The sequence below is a fragment of the Macadamia integrifolia genome, chromosome 12 (genome assembly GCF_013358625.1).
Source record: "Macadamia integrifolia cultivar HAES 741 chromosome 12, SCU_Mint_v3, whole genome shotgun sequence".
NCBI classification, from domain to species: domain Eukaryota; kingdom Viridiplantae; phylum Streptophyta; class Magnoliopsida; order Proteales; family Proteaceae; genus Macadamia; species Macadamia integrifolia.
The window spans coordinates 21,175,495-21,202,085 of record NC_056568.1 but is presented as its reverse complement, the minus strand read 5'-3'; the positions used below and the strand labels follow the sequence as shown (position 1 = coordinate 21,202,085).

General features: G+C 38.1%; 2 protein-coding genes across 2 annotated transcripts; one reads left to right on the top strand and one right to left on the bottom strand.

Moving 5' to 3' along the window:
* The first annotated feature begins 5,265 nt into the window (after window positions 1-5,265).
* Window positions 5,266-8,316, top strand: LOC122057024 (probable receptor-like protein kinase At5g24010). The gene has a single exon (XM_042619007.1). It carries the CDS (start codon window positions 5,387-5,389, stop codon window positions 7,925-7,927), a length of 2,541 nt encoding a protein of 846 aa, XP_042474941.1. The 5' UTR covers window positions 5,266-5,386; the 3' UTR covers window positions 7,928-8,316.
* Window positions 8,317-22,035: 13,719 nt separating this feature from the next.
* Window positions 22,036-24,624, bottom strand: LOC122056998. The gene is made up of 3 exons (XM_042618977.1): window positions 23,544-24,624; window positions 22,719-23,261; window positions 22,036-22,602 (listed from the first exon to the last, which is right to left on the bottom strand). Exons 1-3 carry the CDS (start codon window positions 24,414-24,416, stop codon window positions 22,501-22,503), a joined length of 1,518 nt encoding a protein of 505 aa, XP_042474911.1. The 5' UTR covers window positions 24,417-24,624; the 3' UTR covers window positions 22,036-22,500.
* Between the last annotated feature and the right edge of the window lie 1,967 nt (window positions 24,625-26,591).

The following is a 26,591-nucleotide window of genomic DNA, read 5'->3' as shown; positions in this document are numbered from 1 at the left end:
GAGGACTATATTAAGGATCACGTACCACCGTTGCTTGCAGGAACCGAATGAGAAGACGAATGTAGCAGAAAGAGGAAAGCGGTGGTATGCTACTGCAAAAATAGTGTGAGAAAAACAAATTAGAACCTGAAAGAGAGGAACAATCGAAGAAACGATCCATGCCCAATGACTATACAACGACCATTTCTGTAGCACTGCAAATTTCTTCCTGTACAAGAAACCAAAGAAAGCATTTTTATAGATTTACAAACAGGGGTTGCAAGAAAGGAGCAAGAAACGAGCAAGAAACGAGCAAGAAATAAGAAAACCTTTCTTTCTGGTTCAATAAGAAAACGAACACCCTTTGTTTGCTATAATCTTGAAGAGAGAGTAACAATCTCTGAAACAAAAACAAAACAGATGAAACCCGAGAGAAGAGAAATAGAGAGAGAGAGGGGAAGGGTTGCAAACAACGGCCTCTGTTTTTTCTAAGAGAGAGAGAGATAGAGAGAGAGAGACAAGTGAAGGGTTGCGGACAATTTCCTATTTTGTGCTTTCTCTTATGGGATCCCAAACATTTGTGTCTTTTATCATTTATTTATTTCAGGGTTAGGGTTTTGGATCTATGAAATTTGTTGGACTTATGGTACTAAGGTAAACAAACCCCCTTTCACCCCTCTGCAAGCATCTATCTTCTCTTTCGCCACCACCCACGATTTTTCCATCTGAGCCATTGCAACGACAATGCTGCGGTCCTTGCCAAGGTGGAAGATGGGTGAAAGGGAAATCCCTTCACCCACTACTTTATTAATCTATGTCAAGGGTACTAAGATAACTTTACATACCCATAAGGTAGTCTGGCCATTTAGACAATAAAAAACTGACGACATCATCACTTAACGACCTAATTCTAACGGAATGGATTTTTTAGAAATAATTTTATGTAAGTGAGGAATATACGACATATTATTTTCATTTTTGGGTGTTACTCCAAGCTAGTTTCAATTTTAAGGATGGTACCAAATAATTTCTTAAAAAAAAAAAAAAAAAAACAAACAAACAAATTGATGAGCCCCCAAAAAGATTCAATTCCCAAAAATAATACTCCTAGACCCACTAAATGTTAGATTGCTTGCTCAACAAGATGAATACATATATACTCTTTCTAGTTCGGTCGATCCATTGTGTTGGGTCAAATCATTAAAAGAAAAATGATATATGATATACCATAATAATCATAATTTATATGCCACAGCCAAGGAATAGAATGGTTATTGGTCGGCTAACATTGAACCAAACTTTTTGCTCGTAAGGACTGGATGTGACCACGAGGATCCATTGTGTAGAGACCGATCACATGACCGTGGCTGTGATCACAACATAAAGATCCACATTAGTATGATTATCACCTGATCTAAAACATGCTTCTTAGCTAACACAACCCAGGCTGTCATTTAACCAATTCACGATCAAGATAAAATATGGTAAACTGTTACAGAGATAGCCAACTCAGCCACAGGCCCACAAGTGGATAGGCTAACCAATAAGAGGAAAGCCACAATTACTATAAAAGGAGCGTGCGTCAGATGTGAAAGGTAAGCAATTAGTAACAAAAAGAATTAAGATAGCTTTTCCCCACTTCCCCAAGCCTGTCAGTTTTAACGATTAGTAACATAAAGAAGTAAGAATTAAGACTTTGGCATCGGAGCCTTCTTTCCTGAGTCCCCTTGGGGCCAGTTTCTAACATGTGTGATGCGTATCTTTGCTCTAGAAAGGAATCAAGTCGCGGATCACAGCTCGAAAGAACGGAATCTCGCACTAACAGTATGATTTGAAGAGGGATAGGGAAGATGATAGTCAATTTACATTTTTATCCCATTTAAAGAGGGCGGCTGGAGCCGAGCCAACAACAGATGGTGATTGGAGGAGAGAGAGAGAGAGAGAGAGAGAGAGAGAGAGAGAGAGAGAGGGGAAAGGTGACGTAAGAGCTAGAGTTGGAGGAGGCATGGAGTGATTTAAAGAGGAATGGGGAAGAGGATGGTAAATTTACATCTTTAACCCCTTAAAACAATTGACACATCCACTTCTAAGGGGGCAATATTGTATAATTACATTCTACCAAAAACAAAAGGAATAGTGTATGATTATATATTTATAACCTTCTTAGCTATAAATAAACACACTTTTTATTGGGAAAATTACATGATTACCCACTTTTGGGTTTTCCTTTACAAAATTACCCACAAAAAGTTTTGGTCAACAAAAATACACAAAATTAGGTTTGGATTTACAAAACTACCCAAAACAGTGATTCTCCTTCATCTGCCTATTTGTTTTGTCATTTTTACCCCTGGCCAAGGCTATAGCAAGGCCTATGGAGGCCGAGGTGGCAGCCCGGCCTGATGGAGGCCGAGGTGATAGCGCGGCCTAATGGAGGCCTAGGTTCAGCACGGCTTTACGGAGGCAGAGGTGGAGCGCGCCTGATGGAGGCCGAGGTGGAAGAACGGCCTGATTTAGGCCGAGGTTGAGCACGGCCTATGAGGCCTAGGTTCAGCTCGGCTTTAAGAGGAAGAGGTGGAGCGCGGGCTACCACCTCGGCCTAAATCAGGCCGCGCTATCACCTCGGCTTCCATCATGCCGAGCTTCCACCTCGGCCTCCATCAGGCCGTGCTACAACATTGGTCAGGGGTAAAAATGACAAAACAAATAGGCAAATGAAGGAGAATCACTGTTTTGGGTAGTTTTGTAAACCCAAACCTAATTTTCGGTATTTTTGTTGACCAAAACTTTTTGTGGGTAATTTTGTAAAGGGAAACCCAAAAGTGGGTAATCATGTAATTTTCCCCTTTTTATTTTATGCGCGAAAGAATCATATCTAGTAGTTCATGAAATATTAGTATGCAAGACCAATAGGACCAATGGAAGAATGCCCACCAACATCTTCAATGCCACGAGTGCAGGGCCAGAGTTATCTTTTTGTATGTTTCATTTCTTAGTGTTTTCTACGTCAACAAGACAGTTCTTTTTTCCTTATTTTATATATTATTTATAAGATAGAGGTTTTTATGAACAATTTGTGCACAACCATTCACAAAGCCGTTGATTCTTATTATCCTCCATCTAATGATTGTATGCATGGTCCTGGATAGAACCTTATGCCTTGAATTTTCAAGTATACCTCTAATTTTCCTTAAGCCATGTCCATGTAGAAGGAGAATAGCTTAATTAATCCCATAAACTTTGGAGCAAAAACTGACAGAAAACTGACAGATAATAGTTGTGTTTGCACTTTCACAAGCAAAGAAGTGAGTTTCACTTTGGAACCATGGCAAGTAAGCGGAAAAAAATCATCTGCAATTCTGATCTCGTACAATTCCGTGCAATACCACATTCAGAAAGTGACACGTGTATTAATACCAATACAATGGTCCAGATCTGATTTAAATGTCTCTTCACTGATTTAATGTTTTATTAATTGTACCAGATTTGGACCATTGTATTGGTATCAATACACGTGTCATCCCCTGAAGGTGGTATTGCACGGAATTGTACGAGATCGGAATTGCAGACGATTTCAACCCCAAGCAAGCATACACCATTTTTTTTTTTTTTAATTACTTATTCGACTACTTATCCATTGATAGTGAACCTTACCCACCTCCAGATCAATAATGTTTTGGTCCACCTCCCCATGGCAATTCATGGATCTCAGAGAGAAATCTGAGAATAAAAAGGTTATTTAACATTTCAATTTGGCAAGTTTAGTATCCTGCATATGTGAACCATCACCCTAAACCATTGTTAGTAAAAACAGAAATATTAAAAAAATAGAAATTGATGGTTCGGATTTTAAACAGTAAATTTTTTTGAATGATACAATAAAAAAACAGAGAACGGTAAAAATCATAAAACAAACAGTACGATTTTTAAACGTGTAGATTTCAAACAAACGGGACAAAAAAAAATGATAGTATACTCATATAAATTAAGGAATTATTATATGAATATCTGCATCTAGTGTTCAAAACAACTACAATATCTAATATTAATGCCTTTATGTCCCATGTCTCATTATAAGTTTTAAGACATTTCATTTATCATCTAACACCAATTCTAAATTCATATACCACACATGTCCAAAATCTTATTGAACAATGTGACTAGGTTATGGTATTGTTCATTGTTGTTAACATAGTCAACACACTCTCGAAGTGATATATGTTCAATTAGAGTTAGGAGTCATCACTTTAAAAATATTTTTCAGCAAAAACGTCAACTTATAGCTCAATTTCAGGGTTCGTGAATTGAATTTGAGTTTGAGGTAATATCACGAGAAATACAGTCCACTGCATTAGCCTCAAGTTGGTGAAAGAATCAGGTTGATCAGTGTTTGGGAGAGAGATATTTGGTCAATTAAGTAGACATTATGTTAAAAAAATCAAGTCTTAAAAAATACCATAAAAACGAGAATGTGTTTTAAACGTGTTTAGAACGGGAATGCTTAAAGTTTGTTGTTCTTTTAAATATCTTTGGGAAGCATACGATAAAACGTGTTTTAAATAATAAAAAACGAAAACGCGTTTAAAACGCTAGACTCATCATTTTTCTCAAATGACCATTAATACTGTCATCTTCTTTCTGCAACAAAAAAACGAGAGGACCCCTAAGGCTACGTTTGATAGCCAAGAGAAGAAAAGAAAAGAAAATAGAAGAAATGTTGAGAAAATAAAAAGAGTATTATTTTTTGTTACCAAGAGAATAAAAGAAAAAAATTCAAAAAATTTTGAATTTTAAGATTTTTTGAATTTTACAAGAGATAGATACATAAGAAATCATTGTGTAATCATTCATTTTTTACCTTATTATATTTTCATATTTTCTCATTTTTTTTTGTGTTTTTAGTAAAAAAAATTTTGAAGGAGCAAAAGAAAATTTCACTTTTTTATTAAGGAGAATTTTGAATTTGAAAAGGGAAATCCTCTCTTGAAGAGACATATCATGCGCAAAGAAAAATTTTTAATCTAAGAAAAGAAAAGTACAAAAAGTGTATTTTTTTATTTTATTTTCTTTTCTTCTGCCCTCGTGACTACCAAACACAGCCTAAGATTCGTTGTATTCATGGTTTGCGATATGATTCTACGAACGGAGAAAGACCCTTCAACTTTCCATCCCGTGCTCTAATGGAAATCCTGTGAAAATAATGGGGTCTTCTGTGGGACCCCCATGGTCCGCCATGGCCACATTCTCCACCACTGATATCAAAATCCAACCTCTGTTTGACTACCCAAGTGTTTACCTTCTTTCTTCATCTTTCTCCGCTGGTCTTCACAGTTTGTCACACCTTGGAGGATGAATTCCAGAGCTTGATTTTTTTTTTCCTTTTCAACTATAGACGTAATCTCCATTAATGGACAACAAAAAGCTTCAATTTTTCTCCTTTACTCTTTTCTTGATTCTCCAATTCACAGCCCTTTATCTTCCTTCACTTGCTTTCACTCCTCCGGATAATTACCTCATCAGCTGCGGATCAAACGACAACATCATGGTCGAGAACAGAGCCTTTGTGGGCGACTCCACCTTCCTCCTCTCTGCACCTCGATCGTTCACTCTAACAGACCCAAACCCATCTCCTGGTTCATCATCCCTGTACCAAAAAGCCAGAGTTTTCACAAGGAATTCAAGCTATGTGTTCGACATAAAGGAGAAAGGCAGGCACTTGGTACGTCTCCATTTCTTCCCTTTCTCTTCTCAGGGCTGTGATCTCACCTCAGCTCTTTTCCATGTCTCTGTTCCTGGGTCTTCTCTTTCGAGTGAGTTTAGCTTCTCAGACAACAGCCATACATCTTCTCCTTTGCTTAAGGAGTATATAGTAATGGTTAACTACGATAAGCTCGAAATCTCGTTTGCTTCGGCCGGAAAATCGTTTTTGGGGTTCGTTAACGCCATCGAAGTCTTCTCTGCTTCTCATGATCTTATTAATGATGTGGGACTAAAATTTCTTGGTCCTGCGGGAATCGAGGATGACAGAGGTCCATCGTTGCAGGTTTTGGAGACTGTTCACAGGATCAATGTCGGAGGTCCCAAAATCACACCCTTCAATGATACTACTCTGTGGAGGACTTGGATCCCTGACGAGGATTTTCTGGTCTTGAAGTCTGCAGCGAAATCTGTTTCTTCCACTGGAACCCTGACCTACCTGGAAGGAATTAGCAGCAGAGAGATCGCTCCTGATAGTGTTTACCTGACCGCCCAAGAGATGAATAAGAGTAACCTTTCTGGGTTGGTGAATTTCAATATAACTTGGGCTTTTCCTCTGAGCTCTGGCCATGGAAAGCACTTGGTTCGGATGCATTTCTGTGATATCGTTAGTACTTCTGAATCTCAGCTCTACTTCAATGTGTACGTCAACGACTACTCAGCTTTCAAAGATCTTCAGCTCAGTACTCTTACAGATCACACGCTGGCGACTCCTTGCCACCTTGATTTCGTCACTGATGCAGAGAATTCTTCTGGGTTAATGCACATAAGCGTTGGTCCTTCTGGTATGAGTTTTCCTCAACAAATCAATGCAATTCTCAATGGTGTAGAGATCATGAAGATTATGGATGGTGGGGTTGTTGGGTCTTCGATTTCGTCCAGAGGATCGAAGAGCAAACATTTCGCAATTCTGGTGGGTTCAGTGCTTGGAGGCTTTGCTCTTGTATGTGCTTGGATTGTGATCTTTTCTGTCATGTTAGTTAAGCATAGGAGGAAGAAGAGACGACAAGAAACGCCTTCAGAAACTGTGTCCTGGTCTCCCCTGCCCATGCTTGGAGGTGGGGGGAGTTCTCACAGCAGGTTCAGTGAAGAGACCAACAGTGTGTTTCCTGGCTTGAACATGAACCTTGGCTTGAAGATTCCTTTTGCAGAGATACAATTTTCCACCAACAATTTCGATAAGAATCTGATCATCGGCTCTGGTGGATTCGGTATGGTCTACAAAGGGGTGCTGAGAGATAACACGAAAGTTGCCGTGAAGCGTGGTATGCCAGGCTCCAAGCAAGGCCTTTATGAATTCCAGACAGAGATCACAGTCTTAACTAAAATTCGACACAGACACCTAGTCTCCTTAATTGGGTACTGTGAAGAACAGTCAGAGATGATACTAGTATATGAGTTCATGGAAAAAGGACCATTGAAGAATCACTTATATGATTCAGGGTTGCCTCCTTTGTCTTGGAAGCAGAGGCTTGAGATATGCATTGGTTCTGCCAGAGGTATTCACTATCTTCACACTGTTTCTGCCCAAGGAATCATCCATCGAGATGTGAAGTCGACCAATATATTGCTTGATGAGAATTATGTTGCTAAGGTTGCTGATTTCGGGCTTTCAAAGTCCGGCCCGTGTCTTGACGAGACTCATGTTAGCACTAGTGTTAAAGGTAGTTTCGGGTATCTGGACCCAGAGTACTTCAGAATGCAGCAGCTCACAGATAAATCGGATGTCTATTCATTTGGTGTGGTACTTCTTGAAGTACTCTGTGCCAGACCAGTCATTGATCCTTTGCTTTTGAGGGAGGAGGTGAACTTAGCTGAATGGGCAATGAAGTTGCAGAAGAAACGGCGGCTTGAGCAAATCATCGATCCTCATCTCATTGGCAAAATCAATACCAAGTCTCTTGAGAAATTTTCAGAGACTGCAGTGAAATGCTTGGCTAAGTATGGTATTGATAGGCCTACAATGGGTGATGTGCTCTGGAACTTGGAGTATGCACTGCAGCTCCAGCAGACTGCAGTGAACAGAGAACCTCATGAGGATAGCACGGATCATGGATATCAGCTCCCGTTGCCTCCTGTTGTTTTACGTGTACTATCTAGTGGCACAAGGCTTGAAGGGGACAGTGATGGAAGTTCTGAGCATAGTACAACTCAAGTATTTTCGCAATTGATTACCAATGAAGGTAGATAGTAGCTTCAGGGTTTGTGATCTCTGGTATAGGTAGATGATCAGCCATGGTTAATATTTTCTCAGAATCAGAACAATTTGAAAACATTCACCAACTCCAACTAAGAAGAACCACATATTTTGGAATTGTTCCTTCTTCACCTATTGCCACCAATCCATGGATGGATACTGAAGATAGTCCCAGGTTTATTTACTTTTTGTCCATTTAGTTCTTGTACTAGAAGGTGAATAGGGATATCTTTTTGGCTTTCTGAATATAGTCTAGTATAACAATAAAGAGCCAAACCAAGTAAGATCTGTAATTGTAAAAATTCATGTACACTATTTGGGTTCGTAATTCTACTTATGGATGAGGAATTATGAAAATCATATATTGTAAGTTTATTCGCTAACGGATTGCATGATGGATTGAATTTGCTGTTATCCCCTTATTCTCAAGCATTAGCACTACCTAAAGGTGCAAGCATGAGCACAATCTGCAAATGACAACTCTTTTGATCCAGAAATTGGGGTTGATACAAGTTTGCTGACAAGGTCCTTTATTGAACAAAATGAGTACCAAATGTACCTTCCCACTTATGCATAATTTTAATGTGTATTTACGCATTAGTGGTTCATTTCTTCCTAATGACTTCATTTTGTGTTTCTATTTTGCTATTGACTCCATCTTGATTAATCCAGAAAGCTCTGAAATCATGCAGCCTGCAGAATTCACCACAGGTAAGTCGTCTGTACTAAACATCCAAATTGTGAAAGCTGCTAAGAGAAGTGGAAACTTGTTTGATTCAAATAAGACTTGCAGTTTACCTGAAGATTAGGTGTTACTCCACACAACTCTCTCTTACTGTAATGCATGGATTATACACGAAATCTGGTATCAAAATTGTTAATTTTTCAGTAATATGATTCTTTTGCAGTAAGGTTATGAATGAATGAGATGTCTTTTTACTTGGTTTGAAGGAGATTTCTAGTGCAAATTGTTCTCTGAAGAAGGAGAGTTTGAAGGAGATTTTGGTATGATTTACTCTTCCAAGTGGAGACTTTACTTGGTTCTCTGGATATTGACAAATCAAGGAATGAAATTCCTCTAGCATTTATTCAAGCTTTGAAATTAAAATTAAGAAATTCTTGTAATCTATACATTTTATTTGAATAATTACTCATACAGAGTTGAGTTCAAGGCTTTCAAGTAAGGTCATTTCATGATGGAAAATGATAATAAAAGCTTAGGTTTTCTATTTAACGGTAGTTTGGAAAAAATCTATATTAAAGAAAAAGAAAAGTTCAAACTTGTACTTCCTTTCATTCTCTTTTGGATTCAAGTAATGACATTTAGTGGAGAATTAATAAGCTTTAAGCTTTTAACACAAAATCCTCTCCAAGGACTCAAGGAGTGTTAAGAAGACCCAAAAGGAGGTTTAATATATCTTTCTTGTCTCTTGAATCCAAAATTCATCCAGGTCAAGAAACTTAGGAGTAAAAAAGGAATGACTAAAACAAATAAAAAGAGTGAAATTCAACTGTGCTAGGGCAACCAAATAGGAAAGAAGTTGTCCTGTTATGTTCTTCATAGCATTTGAAATAAGTCTTATCAATTTAAAGTTGCAACTGGAGGAAATGGATTCAACAGTGCCAACCTGATCCATTGGAAGATAGTGGGGGAAAGAGTCATTTTGTTGGTGATTGTTAGTTAACTTATATTTTTCTTCAAGTGCTATTACTTTTCTGTGATTCTTGTTGTAAGCCTCAAGTTTTGGAGAAAAACTTGAGAGGAAAAACATTGTAACCCTCATTTGATTTCAGCAGATTATTGTCAGATTTATCTCTTGGTTTTTTCCTTCACTTTGAAGAGTTTTCCACGTTAAATTTGGTGTCGTTTGCTTGTGTTTGGTAGAAATCTTCTTGTTTTTGTCTTTGATTAACACCAAAATCTCTGCATTATGCCATTAAGAGTTTCCGATCTATGTCGAAAACAAACTGAAACATGCTCATCCAAGATGAATAATCTACCACATTCCTTCAACTGCATAGTGAGATCATAATCATTTTTTTTTTTTCTCTCAAAACAATGAAGCCAATATGTATAAGCAATGTAAATGATCTGTTATATGATAGCTTATAAAGAAGAAGAAAGTTCTCTTTATTTCATTTGTCCATCCAAAATTTTCATAACTAAAACTTTGTTAGAGAAGCTCCCCTTAATCTTGGGAGGAGATATATGAATATAAAACATGCAAAGGTAAAATGACATAATTTGTGGATGCTTTCTTGTGTGCTTTCATTAGTCCTCGTGCATGCACAAGAAACACACTCCCCCCCCCCCCCCACGCGGAAACACTTCCCTTTATGCAAAATACAAGAGAAAATTAGAGAAAATGTGAGGCCAAGTTTTGTCAAAATTTTCCATTACGGGGTGTAATTGTGGCCTACTAAGCCCCAGCCCGTCCACAAAAAATTAGGGTAGTGCTGGGCTGAGATAAGCCAGACAGGGTTCATTATTGGCTGAGATGCCCAGCCCAACCTTGGGAGTGCTAGGACGAGCTAGGGAGACCCAAGGTTGGGTAACAGGAGCTGCCTCACCTTTCGAATTGGTTGTATGAAGGAAAGTGGTTCTCTGTCAGGGAGGCAGTGCTCCCTAGGTCTATCTCTATCCTCACCCAAAACAAACGGCAAGGATATCTTTTCACATGGAGAGAGAAAGCATTGGCATAGGCCACGTCGCCATGCTCCCGGATGGATTTCCTTTTCCTTTTCCTTTTCCTTTTCCTTCTATGAACTTTGAAATATCTTTTATGGTCCAAGAGACAACCCTTTTCATGTGACCACGGATGGTGACAAGAAAAGTCGTTCCCATCACATGTGGCACACAAGAAAAAGTTCTTTTTCATGTGGGATATATTTGGTATGTATTTTTTGAATAGATTTTGGATTTAAAATACAATCATAAGTCAGAAAATAGGGAAGAATCTTGTTTTAGATTGCATTTTAGATCTAGAATCTACTCCAAAAATACATAGCAAACACAACCTATGAGTTTGTTAGTGACCTTCCGGATTTGTTCATTGTTGACTCATATTAAGGATATTTTGTCATATCTTGAAAGTAGTTTGCCATTAAATCCACCAGCAAATATAGTATTGCATGTGAGCAAATAGCACTTTATATCGATAGTATTCTTATTAGATGCCATAAAATTGAATTTTTATTTTAGGTCAAATCTTGAGATGGAAATTAATGGACAAAATTGGCGGATGGATGCAGTTATTATATCACATGTTGAAGAGTGATGTGATGATTTTGACCATTGAATATTTAAGAAATAATTTGGTTACATGTCATATTTCATCTTCACATTCAATAACTTATCTTGACATCTACACATGTATGTTCGCTCATATGCCCCATGTAGTCCCATGGATCAACTTTTCCATACTTGGTTTCATCAAGTGGCCAACTTTCATTGGATCAAAACTTGACATGTGAGTTAGGGATCTTGGGATTTATCTATCCATAAAATTTCAACCCCATATGGTCTACCCACTCATAGTTTTTGCCCGTGGGTTATCATCCATCCAAACGACTGTCTCTCTTTTAATTTTTCTTTTGGATCCAGTAATTCTTGAGGGCGAAGTTTTCTTTTACTATTAGTGAAAAAGGAATTGGATGAAGTTTTCCTTCATGAGTAGAGAAAGAAGAATCCCTTTATTCATCGATGATTTGACATTGTGATTAGACTCTTATGTCTACTATTTAAGACAATTTACCATTACTTGATACTGATGCAATACCAATTCATAGTAGTGGTTTTGGAATAGAGGATGGTGATATGGTCCAAAGAACTAAGGCATATTGGAAAAACGGTCTGATCCAGCTTGATATGACAAATCCATATCGATATTATGGTTTACATTTTTACAAAATTTAAATCAAAATTGAACCGGTTAACAATCAGTCAAAATCGGAATCGTTTTGCATTCAATTCGGTATTATCGCTTTCTATTTGGTTTTCGTTATCTGATTTATATACAATTTGTAGTGCCAATTTCAAAAACAGTTTGCAATTTCGATTTTTAATGTATTTACTATCAGTTCATATTTGGTTTACATAGGTTTTTAGTGCTAGTGCACATTTAGTTTTTCCATTTGTACGTTTTGATTCGATTCTTTTTACAACTAATTTGAGAGCATGAACATATAATTTTAGATATCTAAAGCTTACCATCTCAATATATATTGTGGATTCTCTTACTATAATTCTATTGTAAAAAGCCACCTTAGAAATTGAGTCCCTTAGAAATACATAACCAACCTTTCCTTAAACATAAGGTAGTACAATAATTTTTGTTTATTTGGTTTGGGTTTATCGGTTTTTATTCGATATAATTCGGTTTAGAACCATTGATTTTCTGGTGCGGGAACCCATCTGTGCATTTAAGATTTAAGTGGAGATCATGACGGTGGGTTGTTGTGCTAGTCTCCTCGAGGATTAGTCGAGGTGTGCGTAAGTTATACTGGACACTTTGGTTTAAAAAAAAAAAAAAAAAAAAAACCTCCCTAGACCTGAGGAATCTCACTTCCTTGAAATGGTCAAAAACTGAAAATCTACAGAGAATAAAGAATACTCTTTTATGAAGAGACAAAATAAAAAAAAATAAAAAAAGAAGAAGAAGAGGATCAACCATTTTCCAAAGTAATAAACAACAAAAGAACCTCTCAAAATCCTTCCTACCCCAAATAGATCCAAAAACCACATTCATCTCTAATCTAAAATCAGGATAGCCAAGTTTTTGTGGGAGAGTTGTCTTCACAGTTTTCTACGGGAATGGCAATTAGTTTAAGTTAAGATGCAAACCACTAAGTGAGATTATTTCTTCAACGCAGCTTCCTTCCACCTATATAAAACACTCCTTTGATTATGATTATGATTATGAAAGAAAATCTAAATATAAATTTATTAATTTCTTATTCTTCGTTACTAGTTTTATTTTTTTTTCCAAATAAAGGTTTCAGGTATTAGTATCGTATTGGTCAATAGTACTATTGGTATTTTCAGAGATCACTATTGATACTGATAAGTTGTAATGGCCAAAAAAAAAAAAAAAAATAACCTTATGATCTCGAATATACTTGATACAGCCGATTCATAATCTTATACAGTATTAATCCCATATTTTATGACTGGTGGGATAGTTAGGATTTTTTATTTTATAGGTTATGTGGAGTTCTGATGGGATCTGATGCATTAGTACTAATGTGATTACACTCCGGATAATAAAGACTTGTGACCAACATCGTGCATATTTAATACAAAAATATTGATCAAGTGAGTTACAAATTATAAGGTTGTTTATAGTTTTAATGGGCACATCATATGGGGATACTTAATTATGTTTTAAATGCATGGTGTGTAATGGTTTACCAAATACATTCAACAACCAGTACTTAACTGTACTAAACACACCAAAAAAATTTCTCTTCTCCCTTTGTTGACTTTTTGTTTTTTTGGATACAAAGTACACCCGCTCATGAAAATATATTATGTCCAAAGACCCCGTTTAGCTTTTTACATAATCAAGGGAATTAGAAGGGAAATAAAATCGTCAAACTCAAAAAAGAAATTTTGATGATCATTACCTCATGTAACTATATCAATATAATATTTAATTATTAAATACAAATTATATGTAAAATTATTGTTACTAAATATGGTAAGAAATTTAAGTAGTATATATAATCACATGGACTAATGATTACAAAAGTTTATTTTTCAAGTTTGAAATTTTCAAATTCATTCCCTTTTAATTTCCCTGATGGATAAAAGGATAAAAACTTGTGAGGGTGGGTCTCACATATTGTGAGTTAGATTTTTTTTTTTTCTAACGAGTAACGATAGTTATCCAGACCTTCAGTCTGACTAGCCCCGCGGACTCATACTAACCCTACAACTGCATGAACCGAGTCATACCGGGGTGGAATCTGACCCACATATTGTGAATTAGATTAACGAGAAAAGAGAAGAAAATAAATGAAATATATAATTTTTAGTGGGGTGGGATTCTATGTGAAAGAGAGGAAATTGACATGAGATGGATTGTTTTTAGAAAAAGATACAAACAAAATACTTTTTACTTAAAGCTAGAAATGGGGTGGAAAAAATTAAGTGCCACATCAACAGACAACATTATTACATTGAATGATCAGAACCTAACAATCTGAGTGGAGAGCTACATATTGTAGGCCAAGTGAAAGAGTTTTTTTCATTCCCTATCAAGAGTTAGTGCCTCACCCACAATTGCCAAGCTAGGGTAAAGATTGGTGGCAGCAATGGAAAAAAAAAAAAAAAACCTTGACAATTCGAATGGAGAACAACAAGTGCGCTGCAAGCAAAAGCATACTTAACATGTTTAAGCTAGATGTTTAACTAAAAAATGGATCCTAATAGAAAACCAAGATTGTGTTTGGTATGTATTTTTAGAAAAGATTCTAGGTCTAGAATACATTTAAAAGCAAGGAAAAAAAATTTGAATTTCACGTTATGTTTTAAACTCAAAATCTATTTTAAGAATGTTTACTAAACACAATATAGTGAACTAATATGTTAGCCTTATTTTCAATCTCAAATGTGTCTTGAGTGTAGTGGTCGTGTGAAAATTGTCTACAACCACTGTATTGATGTAATAAGCATCGAGTAATTAAAAATCCTACAACATATATTCAGATACTCTTAGTCATTCGATACTCATCGCACTTCACCGTTCATTACAAAGGATAGAGTTTGAGCTCCCATTCATTCAATTTGAGTTAAAAAGTCTGCCTTATCACCACCTCCCATTGACATTTGGCAAGCGGACAATTAAGTATATGTGGTCACGTGGTGGTTCAAGTGAGACCTAAATTTTAGAGGCATACGGCATACCCACTCAAAAGTCCCAAAACGCATATATAGATTTTGAAAGACCCAACTCCCAAGACAAAGTCCACCAAAAAAGACTGACAAAGTGATAGGGTTGGTTGGTGTGCATGACTGTCCCACTTGGTTTAATTTTTTGGCTGTTTGGCATGTCGAATAATTGGGCCTTAAGAAAAAATGTGCCGGAAAAAAAACATGGAGATATGGGATTTATTACTATTTTTTAAATATATTTTTATTAAAAAAATTATATATAAAATAATATTTTTATTTTAAAATTAGAAATATGGTTTTTGTGGATGAATGTGGCCCTTGCGTTGGGATATATAAGATGATATGACCGACCTGCCTCTCATGAAATAGAAAATCATACATTTATTCATGTTTCTTCGTGCTTCTATTGTCCCTCATGCGAGCAGTACTCCCCAACAAGAAGTATTACTTCTATAAACTTTGAAACATGACAAATTAATGCTTCTTATAACCAAGTGTTGACTAGTATGTTTCTTGATATACAATGGTAATTGGCATCATCATATCACTCATCACATGGTAAAAAAAAATACAAAATCTACTTGAAAAACTTTTGTCAAAAAAAAAAAAAAAAAAAAAGCTACCAAGTTACCTGGCACCCCCTAGACATAGGAAGGGCAAAAGGATGGCCAGGTTACTGTGAAGTAAAAATTCCTACCACTGTTGGATGCCGTCATGCACACGTGAAAGGGCCATGTAATATAATAGCAATCCCCCTCCCAAAAGAGAGAGTGATTCCATGTCCGATTGTGTAGCATATACTATTGCCTCTGTGTCTATCTCTCTCCTCCATAATAGGGGCAAATGTCATTTCATAGGAGAGAGGAGAGAGATAGGGAGCCGCTAGCATATGCTACATATCCCAATAACATTCTTTCTCCCTAAACAAAATAAGGCAAAAATTGTAACCGTCCTCCAGGTTGTGCGGGGAAGGAAGTATGCAAGGTTTGAAGTTTTGAAACTTAGTTTAAAACAGTGAAAATTCTACCAAAATTGGTAGATTTTGAGAGCTGGTTTCGAAGCCCAAATGACTAAAATATGTTTTGAAACTTTCTAAGAAACTCTATTTTGAACCCTTTAAACATAGCGTGGCCCTTAAATAGTAAAAAAAATGATAGTTTATCTTCAGACCCTATGTTTGTAGTGTACATTATATGCTATTGTAGAGATAGGTATGCTGTGATGGGGTATCATTTAGGAAGGATATGGGGGTCATCTCAAAAGGGAAGAGAGAGATAGACACAATGGGTACTAACTTACGGTATATCGACAGCATACCTAACTTTTCCCATACAAAATTTAAAGCTAGAGCACAAAGTTTAATTAAAAGTTAAAACAACTAAAATATTAGGGCAATAGATCATTGCATGGTCATGTGTTTCCTACACTAGCACAAGGACCAATTAGAGCACATTCAGGGGCTTCAACATGAATGAGATTTTAATCTACAAGTTAGGGGTGGGACAATAATTGTGCATGCCTCTGTGTCTAGGCCCAAGGGCCACACGACTAGACAACTTTCTTTTTCCCAAAATATAATTAAGAATGAATATAAAGGGAAAATGAGCGCTCATTGATCTATGCTCAGACACAAAAAGTGACGAAATGACAACCCCTCCCCTTTGAAACCCAAAAAACCTAACCCTATTTGATGTCCATGTGTGCTCGTGAGCCCAAAGAGTCTCAAAATGACTACTCCTACCTTGTGAAACCCCCAAAAACCAACCTTATTTGATGCCCATGTGTGCCACACTGGCACAGGGCATGTAACTAGGGAACATTTTTTTCCCTAGTTCATAATGGGAGTGTCTAATTTACACCTCTATTAGTGCATCTAGAACTTATCACCATGCCAGGCCGTGTAACTAGGGAGCATTTTTTTCCCTATTTCATAATGGAATGTCTACACCTCTATTAGAGCATCTAAAACTTTGCACCTTCCTTAATTGTGCTTTGTGTTATTCTTAGAAACAGATAAATGCAGTTTTTTCAATGAAGGTAAATTTGTCATTTCACACAGAATCTAAGCTAAATGTTATATTAAATGAATTTCAATTTTTAAAAATCCCTTTTCCACCACCACATTAAATAACTATTTGAGAATAAAACAAAGGTGAAAAGTAAGGTTACAAATCTATTGACACCTCTAGATTGTCACGATATTGAAACCCAAAATATGAATGAATCGAAGCTCAAAATATGAATAAAATTTCAACGCAACTATAAATTCCAATCGAAATCATGCATTTTTCACAAAGGGTTATCAGATATCACATTTCGACCAAAATTTTGAACTTTTTTTTTTTATCAAAGAAAAAGAAAAACAGTTTGTTAAGTAGAATATAATACATGATCTACATTCTTCAGGGGTTGATTGTGTAATCTCTGGTTATTAGTAGTAGCAGCATTCCATACTGTCTCCATGGCTGTGTTAGTGAGGTCTTCGTATACAAAAGTAATAGATCTAGATAGTTTGTAGTTTTTACAAAACGTGACATAGTGGAGAAGTGGCGCATGCCTTTGGTGGGGTATGGAAGTAGGTGGTGGAGTTGCTTGTTGGAAAACCACACTTCACTAATGCCCCAATTTTCAGTTTTTGCCTTTAACAATCCTTATAGTATATTTTCTTCTTCCAATGCTGCTTGGGTATCAGTCTTGATAACACCTGACACCATGAACCTAAACTCACCTTGTGAAAGGATTCCATATACCCAGCCTAGATCTGATTGCAAAACATTAGATGTACCAGCACAAACTAAAATTTTACATATCAAAAAAGGAAGAGTAGTGCTTTGGTTCAAGCTTGTTGGACCATCTATATGCATGATAGCAAACAAGATTAGTTTATCATTATTTAGATTTAAATCATAAATCCATTGGTGGATATTTTTAAAATACTAAATGGATTAGGTGTTATAAGAGAAAGCAAAACCTCATTCTTATGCTTCCAAATGAAGTAGATGGTGAGTGCAAAGATAGAAAACAACTGTGATCTATTAGAACAGGATATATCTTCATGAAAAAAGAAAAATTGTACTACCTATCTCGGAGAAAAGTTTATCAGATTTTGTAGCCGGAGCCCTAGGGGACCAGCCAGCCAAATGTAAGATGTAAAATCACAAAAGAAGAAGAGATGCTCTAGAGATTTAGGGTGGGTGTGGCAAAATGGGCAGGCAGGATCAACATCGATCCACTTTCGTTAAAAAAATAAAAAAATAAAAAAATTTAACCCTAGTTCATGGTTTAAGCTTTTGAGGTATCAGTATTGGACCACCTATCTTGAGTGATCCATATTGCTACCCATCAATATAGATTTAGATCCTCTCTAGTGCCACTGAAGGCCCAACGCCCGTGTGTTGAGGTACGTGTCCAATTCCTCCCGAACCCTAACCGATAGATATTATATTGGTAGAACGGAAATAGGGGTAAATATTTAAAAATAATAATTAAAAAAAAAGGAAAAAACTCCAGTGGAAGCAAGGATTTAGTTTTTGGTATTAGTACCAGTCTCAATCTTAGACAATACCATCAGGATCGGTGCATATCCATCACTTATATCCCTTGTTTTTTGAAAAAAACATGTATTACTTATGATGTTTTTGTGATACCCTACTTTTAAACCTGGTTTACTTACACGGTTGACCTAGTTTAACCATGCAGGACCCGAACCAGAGAGAGTTAAGGCGGGTTCCCTATGAACCATGATGGCAACGGTGACTTTAAACACAGGTTGGCCAGACAAGTCCGAGTCAGTGCCAGAGGAGACGGGTGTATCCAAGCAGTGTACATGCACGTATCATAAGGCCATGTATGAGTAATGCTGGTATGTAGCCGGATTCTAAAGTGTATATATATTATATATCTTGTGCCAAGAGTGAGATACATGCCGAGAGTCGAATTCCATTGAAATCTCCATTGTTTGGCTAAGTTTCGACCAACAGGTGGGCGGTCACAGGCGGGCGACCCCGTCCACCTGTGTGACCCACCCATGTGGTTACTAGATATTCTCTAAGTATAAATAGTACTTATTGTGTTTCTCCTTTTTCTCATTTAATGCATTAAAGAGTTGGTGAGAAGAGTAAAGTGGAGAGAGAAAATAAAGGAAGAAAAGAGAACAAAAAAGAAGAAAGGGAAAGAAAAGAAAGGAAGAAATGATTTTAAGTGACTCTGAGGTTTGATCTTCTCATTTCAGCACCGGAAAAGTGATCCCCAACATGAGACCTATGATTTGAGGTGAGCGAAAGCTATACTTAAACTTTCATCAAACCCCAAGTGAAACCCTTGATTTGGGTAGAGTTCCTTGAGATCTTGTAAATCCCACTTGAAATGATGAATCTAAGGTTTGATAAATGGTCTATGTGTTGATTTTGAAGGTTTAAAGAAGTGCTTATAAGATTTGAGAAGCATTGGTGATTTCTTGAGTTAAGAGGTGATTTTGGGGTTTTGAAAGAGCTCTTGAGCAAAGAAGGTAAGATTGCTTTTCAATCCTTAAATCTAATTTAGATCTAGGTTAGAATCATCTTATAAGACCGTAGATGTGTGGAAAATGTGATTGGAACATCCCCATTTGGTTTTTCTAAGGTTGTGAAACGTTTCAAAGAAGGAAACAAATTTCTGCCCCCACAGGTGGGCGAAGACTGACGGGCGAAGCCGCCCACCGGAGGGGGCCCGTCGGTTCAACCGGTGGGCTATATGGCCCGCCTGTGAAGGCCGGTGGAAGAAGACAGGTGGGCTGTCTGGCCCACCTGTTGGCCCCTCAGTCGAATTTTTGAGCCCGAATGGGCCTAAAACGGGCTGACAACCATCTTTTATGATTTTAAACATGATTTAAACATCAAACCTCGTTAGTGTTGACCCCAAGGTGGTGAAATGATAGGTTCTACTAGAATCTACGTTTCTCACGCCGGATCTCACCCATACCGAACGTGAGCTTTTGTACCCAACAAGTAAGTGGGGAGAGGACATTTGACTTTATTTTAAGCTTGTTTTTGCATCATTAAATTGTATCTAGACTAGCCATGTCATCATGCAAATTATGTGCAGATTAGTCATCTTCGTATGCCGTTCACACGCATTGCTTGTGCATTCTAAACAAATGATTTATGATATGCGTGTTGTGTTTTACATTATCAATGCTAAATGAGTGATGTGTTTATGTGATGAATGGTTGGATTACTATGCATGATGCATTATTATACTAGACGCCGTAATTGGCTCGGAAACGAGTGCATTGGTGGCCCGTGGTATGGGACACGATGGCATTATGCAATCGTACTTTGTCATATAGGAGCATGTGGATTAGGATTATCATTCCCTGTGCTACGACCCTTCCCAACAGGGGTTGAGGTGTTAGGTTATCACTTGGAAGGAAGCAGTGGTCGCGTTGTCGGGTCACTGTGGCGGTTAGACATACGCCCGACTGGTCATTAGGATAGTTGGCAACCCCAGTGGTATATTCAAGAGGGACAATCGTACTGCTTTTAAATTGCTGGGGTCAGCACCTTTACTTTTCTGTCGTTTACTTTTATGCTGAGAACCGGTAGTCGACATGCTTTACTTTTCTGAGTACTCACGGTGGGCCTTCTCCGACAACCCTATGGGCTTATCGGGGGATGGAGTTCGCAGTTCGTACACGGGATATACGTGCACTGTGGTTGTAAGTATCACATAACCAAAGACTTAAAAATGTTGTTTAGGTGGATAAGATTTAAAATGAATTGCATAGCATATAGTGCATATGGATATGATTGTTGTATAGTCTTTCTTTTCACTTATTAAGCTAGTGAGCTCATCCCACGTGCGCACTTCTTTTAGATGATTTTGCAGGTCACCCGCTTGAAGATCAGGGATCGGGCCCCACAGTTGAGTTTCCTGATGAGGATTGGTGGGTCCCCGAGGAGTATGAGCACGGTACTGATTGCATGTGCGAGGATTGTGCTGCGGGACCACAGTAATAACACCGTATAGGATTTTGCTTTTTGATTCTTTTGATGACCTCCCCTTTTGTGTACTTGATACGTAAATTGTTATTCTTTTTGTGTAAATATCATGCCTGTGGGCCCACATGTACTTAGCTATATACTACAATTTGGGTATCAAGTATATTGGGGATATTTACAGGTAATTTAAGTCTTTCGCTGAACTTTTGAACACTTATCTTAGATGTGGGTATGCTGTGATGGGATACTGTATCAGATAATCCTGGCAGGTTTGGGTCAATCAGAGTTAACCCGGTCACCGGTCCGATTCTGTGTGAACGGGGTGTGACAGTTTTACCCCTAAAACAATGGATCTAGCTCGTCTGTAGCATTGACCAATGATTGACATGTGGAGGACTTTAAATGAACGGTGACGATATCCGAGAAAGGAGGGAGACATCTGTACATGCGCCACAATGAATTCTTCTCTCTACGACTTCCTTACCTTTCTTGTTTCCTCTAGAGACGAGCTCTCCAGTGGTGTCGGTTACCCCGATGAACCATTCAGGCTGAACATACGATTGTTTCTCTCAAAGCACGCACAACTACCACCACCTTCTTCTCTGTTCCCGCACCTCCTCACATGGCAAATCGTGTTCTGGATCAGAGATTTGGTAGACGGACATAACTCGTCCCCTGTCGTCGTCGCTCTCGATGTCGTAGAAGAGGACGTCACCAGATCTAGGTCCATCTACTGCGATCAATGCCGTGTTGTCGATGAGTATCATTTGTCTAACATTTACTCTCTAAACTGTTATTCATCGGATTTCTAAACTCTTCGTCGGATTCTGATGTTGGAATTTTACCCAGGTAGAAATGCTTTTTATATGTTCAACCTGAACGGTTCACCGAGGTAACCGACACCACCGGAGAGCTCATCTCCAGAGGAAGCAAGAAAGGTAAAGAAGTCGTAGAGAGAAGAATCCGTTGCAGCGCATGTACAATGTCTCCCTCCTCCCTTGTATATCTCTTCAACATTCATTTTAAATTTGCCACATGTCAATCATTTGGTTTGCGCTACACGATCTATAGCACAAAGGTGTGCTACAGTCGAGCCAGATCCTAAAACAATATGGATAATCGATCCAAATCGATCAAGTATTGGATATCGATCTTGACCGATACTAATATGATATGATCGATACAATACCGATGCCTCAAACCATGAATGAAAACCATAAAAAACAAAATAACAAAATTCAATAGATGGAATGCATATATTAGTTTTGCAACTTTCCCAAATCAGATTTTTCATTACAGTCAAAGTCACGTTTAATTAATCCCTAAAGTATTAACCTAATAATTAAAGTGAAAACAAAAAGCTATTAATTAAAATATGGAAAAGGGTGGGCACGTATCCTCCTTCCTCCGGCCTCCCTTCTTTTTCTGTAAAATCATGGAACGATTCCTAAAAAGAATTTCAAGATTACACGAAAGAACAAAATCTAACAAATAAAGAAACCAAACCAAACCATAGGAAGCCACGTAACCCTCCTTCTCCCTGGCTTCCCCTTCCACACGTAACCCTCCAGAGTACAGAGTACAGGGTCCAGAGTCGAGATTCCAACCTGGGTTTTCTTTTCTTTTTGTAATATATACTCTCATTGTTCTCCACCACTTCTTCTTCTTCTTCTTCTTCTTCTTCTTCGTATTTTCTATATTTCTGTAATCTCACCTTCCCTACATACACCCACATCAATCGACACCTTCCCTCTGCTCTTTGAAGGCAATACCCTGCAACAGTTCCTCCTCGGTGACTGCCCAAACAAAACACAATTGAAATTTTTTAGTTTTTTAAGCCCAAATGAACTCAGATTTAAACTAATAATCATAAATGGCGCACCACCCAGAAAATAAAATTAAAAATTTTTACCTTGTTCCAGAGGTTCGGATCGGGTCTTTTGTAAACCAGAATCCTATCAATCTCTGAAGGGTCAGGAATTTTCCACTTGCAAGCAGGGTGAGGAACCCTGTGCCGCACATACTCTGTCACCGTCTGCTGTGATTCATGATCAAACATGGCATCCGAGAGGTAGAAGACGAAGGGCTTCTGGCATGTGTTGCGGGTAACGGGTCTTGTGTTGAAGGCGTAAGCTCTATAGTCAGCCTTCTTGTACCAATTGATGAAGGTTCTGGACGGTATCTCCATCTCCCTTGCTGAGAACATTCCTCTGGTTATCTGGACGGCGAACCCCCATGACACAGATACCGTCCATGACTTCTCCTTGTCGTAGCAGATGGATTGTTGCATTAGCCCTGCCGAGTCCAGCTTCATCGGCAGCTTCAGCCGTTCCAGTGCTTGAACTCGAGACACATTGGGGAAGATGGGTTCTACCACATCAAGGTGATGCAGAGACACTAATGGCGTCACTGGATGCGATGCCAGTAGCCCAAAGAGGCTCCCATACACATCGTACTGCAACCATCAACCAAATACCCAGATGGGTTTTAGGTGAAACTTAAGGAAATCGAATCCCTGTTCTTCAATTGACCCAATCAAAAGAACAAAGAACAGAGAAAAGCAAAATGAAGATGGGTTTTGGGGTAAAACTTGAAAAACCCCAACCTTTTTCATCAATTGAACCAATGAAGAGGAAGAGAATAAAGCAAAATAAAGAAGATTTCTTCTTTTCTTCTTTTCTTCTTTTCTTCTTTTCGTTTCCCCTTTTTTAAAAAGCAGAGAGAGAGAGAGAGAAACCTGATGGAAACCAAGTTCCTTGGTGAGGGGAACGCCCAGCTCAGCCATACAAGCTTGAATCCGATCATCGGAGCCGTACAATGCAGGGTACCTCTGTAAACATCTATCTTGCATCTTTTCCAGAGCTTTCGCTAATGGGTAACTAATGGCAAATCCTCCACCACCGTAAGCCATGGAATAGGAGAAGTAGATGTTCTGCAGATGGCTCTCCGATGAGCTTCCTATGTAATAGAACTGATTGTGATCGTATTTCGACAAAACTGTAAGCAGGTTCTCTGGTATGAACACAGTATCGTCATCACCCATCACGAACCACCGAACGTCTTCCACCCCCAATCTCAGAGTCTCAGAGATGATCCGCGAGATCCTGATTGCCGACCGGTGACCTTGTCTGTTCTTGTAATTGAATCTGGAAGTATCACCTGAGATCTTCACAGGTGGAAGCCCTTCTTCTCCATGGGTTTTGACTGGTTTATCCAACCATACAATCCCCCTCATTTCCCTGGGTCTCCACCAGAGCTTGATGTAGTTCTTCCTCTGCTCCCACAGCCTGGCTGAAGCTGCAATGCCAAAGACAATATGCTGGATTTCAGTTTTTTGGGAGATTGAGGAGTTCTCCTCTGCAACTTTTGACACTTTGGATGAAGTGGGCAGATGGTGGAGAAGACCCAAAGAATCTTCCTCGCAAGGGCATGAAGAGTAGATGAGTTTTAATGTGTAGACGATGTAGGTAACACAAATGAAGATGATTAACCAAACCATTAGCTTCCGGAGAGCTCGAGATTGACATGAGGAAACGGCAATGGTGTTACCAGAAGGGGTCTTCATCTGATCCCAGAGTAGCTTCTCTGAATCCTTGGGAGTTCCCTTCATCGTATAATTTTTGTGGGTTTCAGTCAAGAAAAACGAAAAGGGTCAGCGAGCAAGAGAAGAGGAAAGGACAACATGAGGAAGAAAAGGGTTTCAGAGAAGAGAGAGAGAGGAGAGAGAGGGCGGCATGCCGACATGCACAGCGGACCCTTCCAGGTCTCTAGTGAAAGTCCTTTCTTCCTCTGCAATTGACAATTTCAATCCCTTTGGTTTATCTTTACCCTTTTTTATCTTTTTTTAATCTATTCATTCTTATTTTCATTTATGGAAATACCATGGTCAGCCGTTTCATGAGCAATATAGTTTTCTTCACAAATAGGAGAAAACCAAAATCTAACTCCAATGATTGTGTATTTAGTTGAACAAAATAATTATTAAACTTAGTTATCAACAATTAATAGAACTTTTGTTAGACAAATTTTTTTTTTTGGTGAAAAAAGGTTATTTCGTGATAGTGATCATAGCCCTCACCGAAGCCCCTCATACGACAAGTAACGTTTCTGTAAAACCAATGAGCGATAATGGGGCGTACCAACTCAAACCTACAACCAATCGACTTGAGCGGTGATAGGGCAAGGGTTCCTTCTTTTTGTTAAACAAGTTTACAAGAGTTGCAATAATTTACTTTATGCAATCTAGTTACTGATAAAAATAAATTTTACCAAAAAAAAAGAGAAAGAGAATAAAACTGATGTATTATGCATGTAATGGGGCAAGGGCTTTCTTCGTTTTTGTTAACAAGTTTACTAGAGTTGCAATAAATTTACTACATATTGTTCAGAGTTATGGATAAACTGAATTTTACCGAGAGAGAGAAAGAGAGAGAGAGAGAGAGAGAGAGAGAGAGAGAGAGAGAGAGAGAGAGAGAGAGAGAGAGAGAGAGAGAGAGAGTAAAATTGATGCACTATGCATGCATGCCATGGAAGGAAACCATGGGTTTGGTTCTTGGTATCAATATTGGAATTGGTTTATGTCGATATCGATCTGATTCGATCTAAATCAATATCAGAGAGGATCTGATCTGGATCGGATCGGTGTGTATTGATCATTTTTGCCCCTTGCTTTTTAGAAAAAAGTATTTTTTTTACTATTTTACCCCTGAAATGATACTAATAACCAATTCGAATTGGTCAGGGATCGAAGATTTTTGTCTCAATCGATACAGATACAATATGACCAATATGATACCGATATTTGAAACCATGAAGGAAACTAGGGTGTCAACCAGTCAGGCCGGGCCGGTCTCGGTCAAGCTTAATCAGGCTTGACCACTTGGAAGCCTTGCACCGTGAATGCCCATTTAAGTAAACAGGCCTAGCTTTGCCGGGGCATGTCGGCATGGTACAGTTTATAATCAGGCCAGTCAATGTCGGACTTTAATCGGGCTTCATTAAAGGGGTCTTAACCAGGTTACGAACCTATTTAAGTCTAAACAGACTTTAAACGTGTCTACCCTAAAATTCTTTTCTTAAGTTGGTTGAATACCTAGAAATATGTGAGACAAATCTTTAATAAAAAAGAGAAATGATATGAGATTATGGTTATTCTTACAAAGACAAAGAAGTGATCATGACCTTTACAACTTACAAAATAAAGCTTAATTAAATCAAATCTTATTACAAAGCAAAGGTAAGAAAGTTTAATTTGTTTCTTACTAGTAGTGGAAAAATAAGAATTTTATGTACTATTAAAGGGGGGCTGGGTTGGGTCAGGCTACAACAAGTCGGTTCAAGCCAAACATATAAACGTGTTGGTTAGGTCGAGCGCCTGACGGGCTAGCTACTTGCATTGTGAACACCCGTTTAATAAACGTTTTGGGCTCAAGCCCGATACGTTTATTAATAGAGTCAGTCAAGGTCGGGCCATAAATGTGTCGGGCTCAATCGGGCCTACCGATGCGGGCTCAGAATTGACACCTCTAAAGGAAACATAACATTGTGTATAGGTAGAGAATTAGAGATTAACTTTTGAGAATGTGGAATTACCATAGATATAGAATGGAGTATGAACTTGTGGCATTTGAGATGTGCCCTTTAAATCTCCTAGATTGGGTTCTACCCCGAAAAAAAAAAAAAAAAAAAAAATTCTCCCAGATTGGGAGAGAGAAAGGTTAACTAAATAGCCACCCATGAAGTTGTTGGTTCAATTTTGAAATCGAACCGAGCCATTAAGTTGTTG

Coding starts and splice junctions, on each gene's coding strand:
- LOC122057024 (XM_042619007.1), top strand. CDS start 5,387: ATGGACAACAAAAAGCTTCAATTTTTCTCCTTTACTCTTTTCTTGATT.
- LOC122056998 (XM_042618977.1), bottom strand. CDS start 24,416: ATGAAGGGAACTCCCAAGGATTCAGAGAAGCTACTCTGGGATCAGATG. Junction 23,262..23,543: donor AGGAACTTGGTTTCCATCAG/GTTTCTCTCTCT, acceptor TGATGGTTGCAG/TACGATGTGTATGGGAGCCT. Junction 22,603..22,718: donor ATCCGAACCTCTGGAACAAG/GTAAAAATTTTT, acceptor TTGTTTGGGCAG/TCACCGAGGAGGAACTGTTG.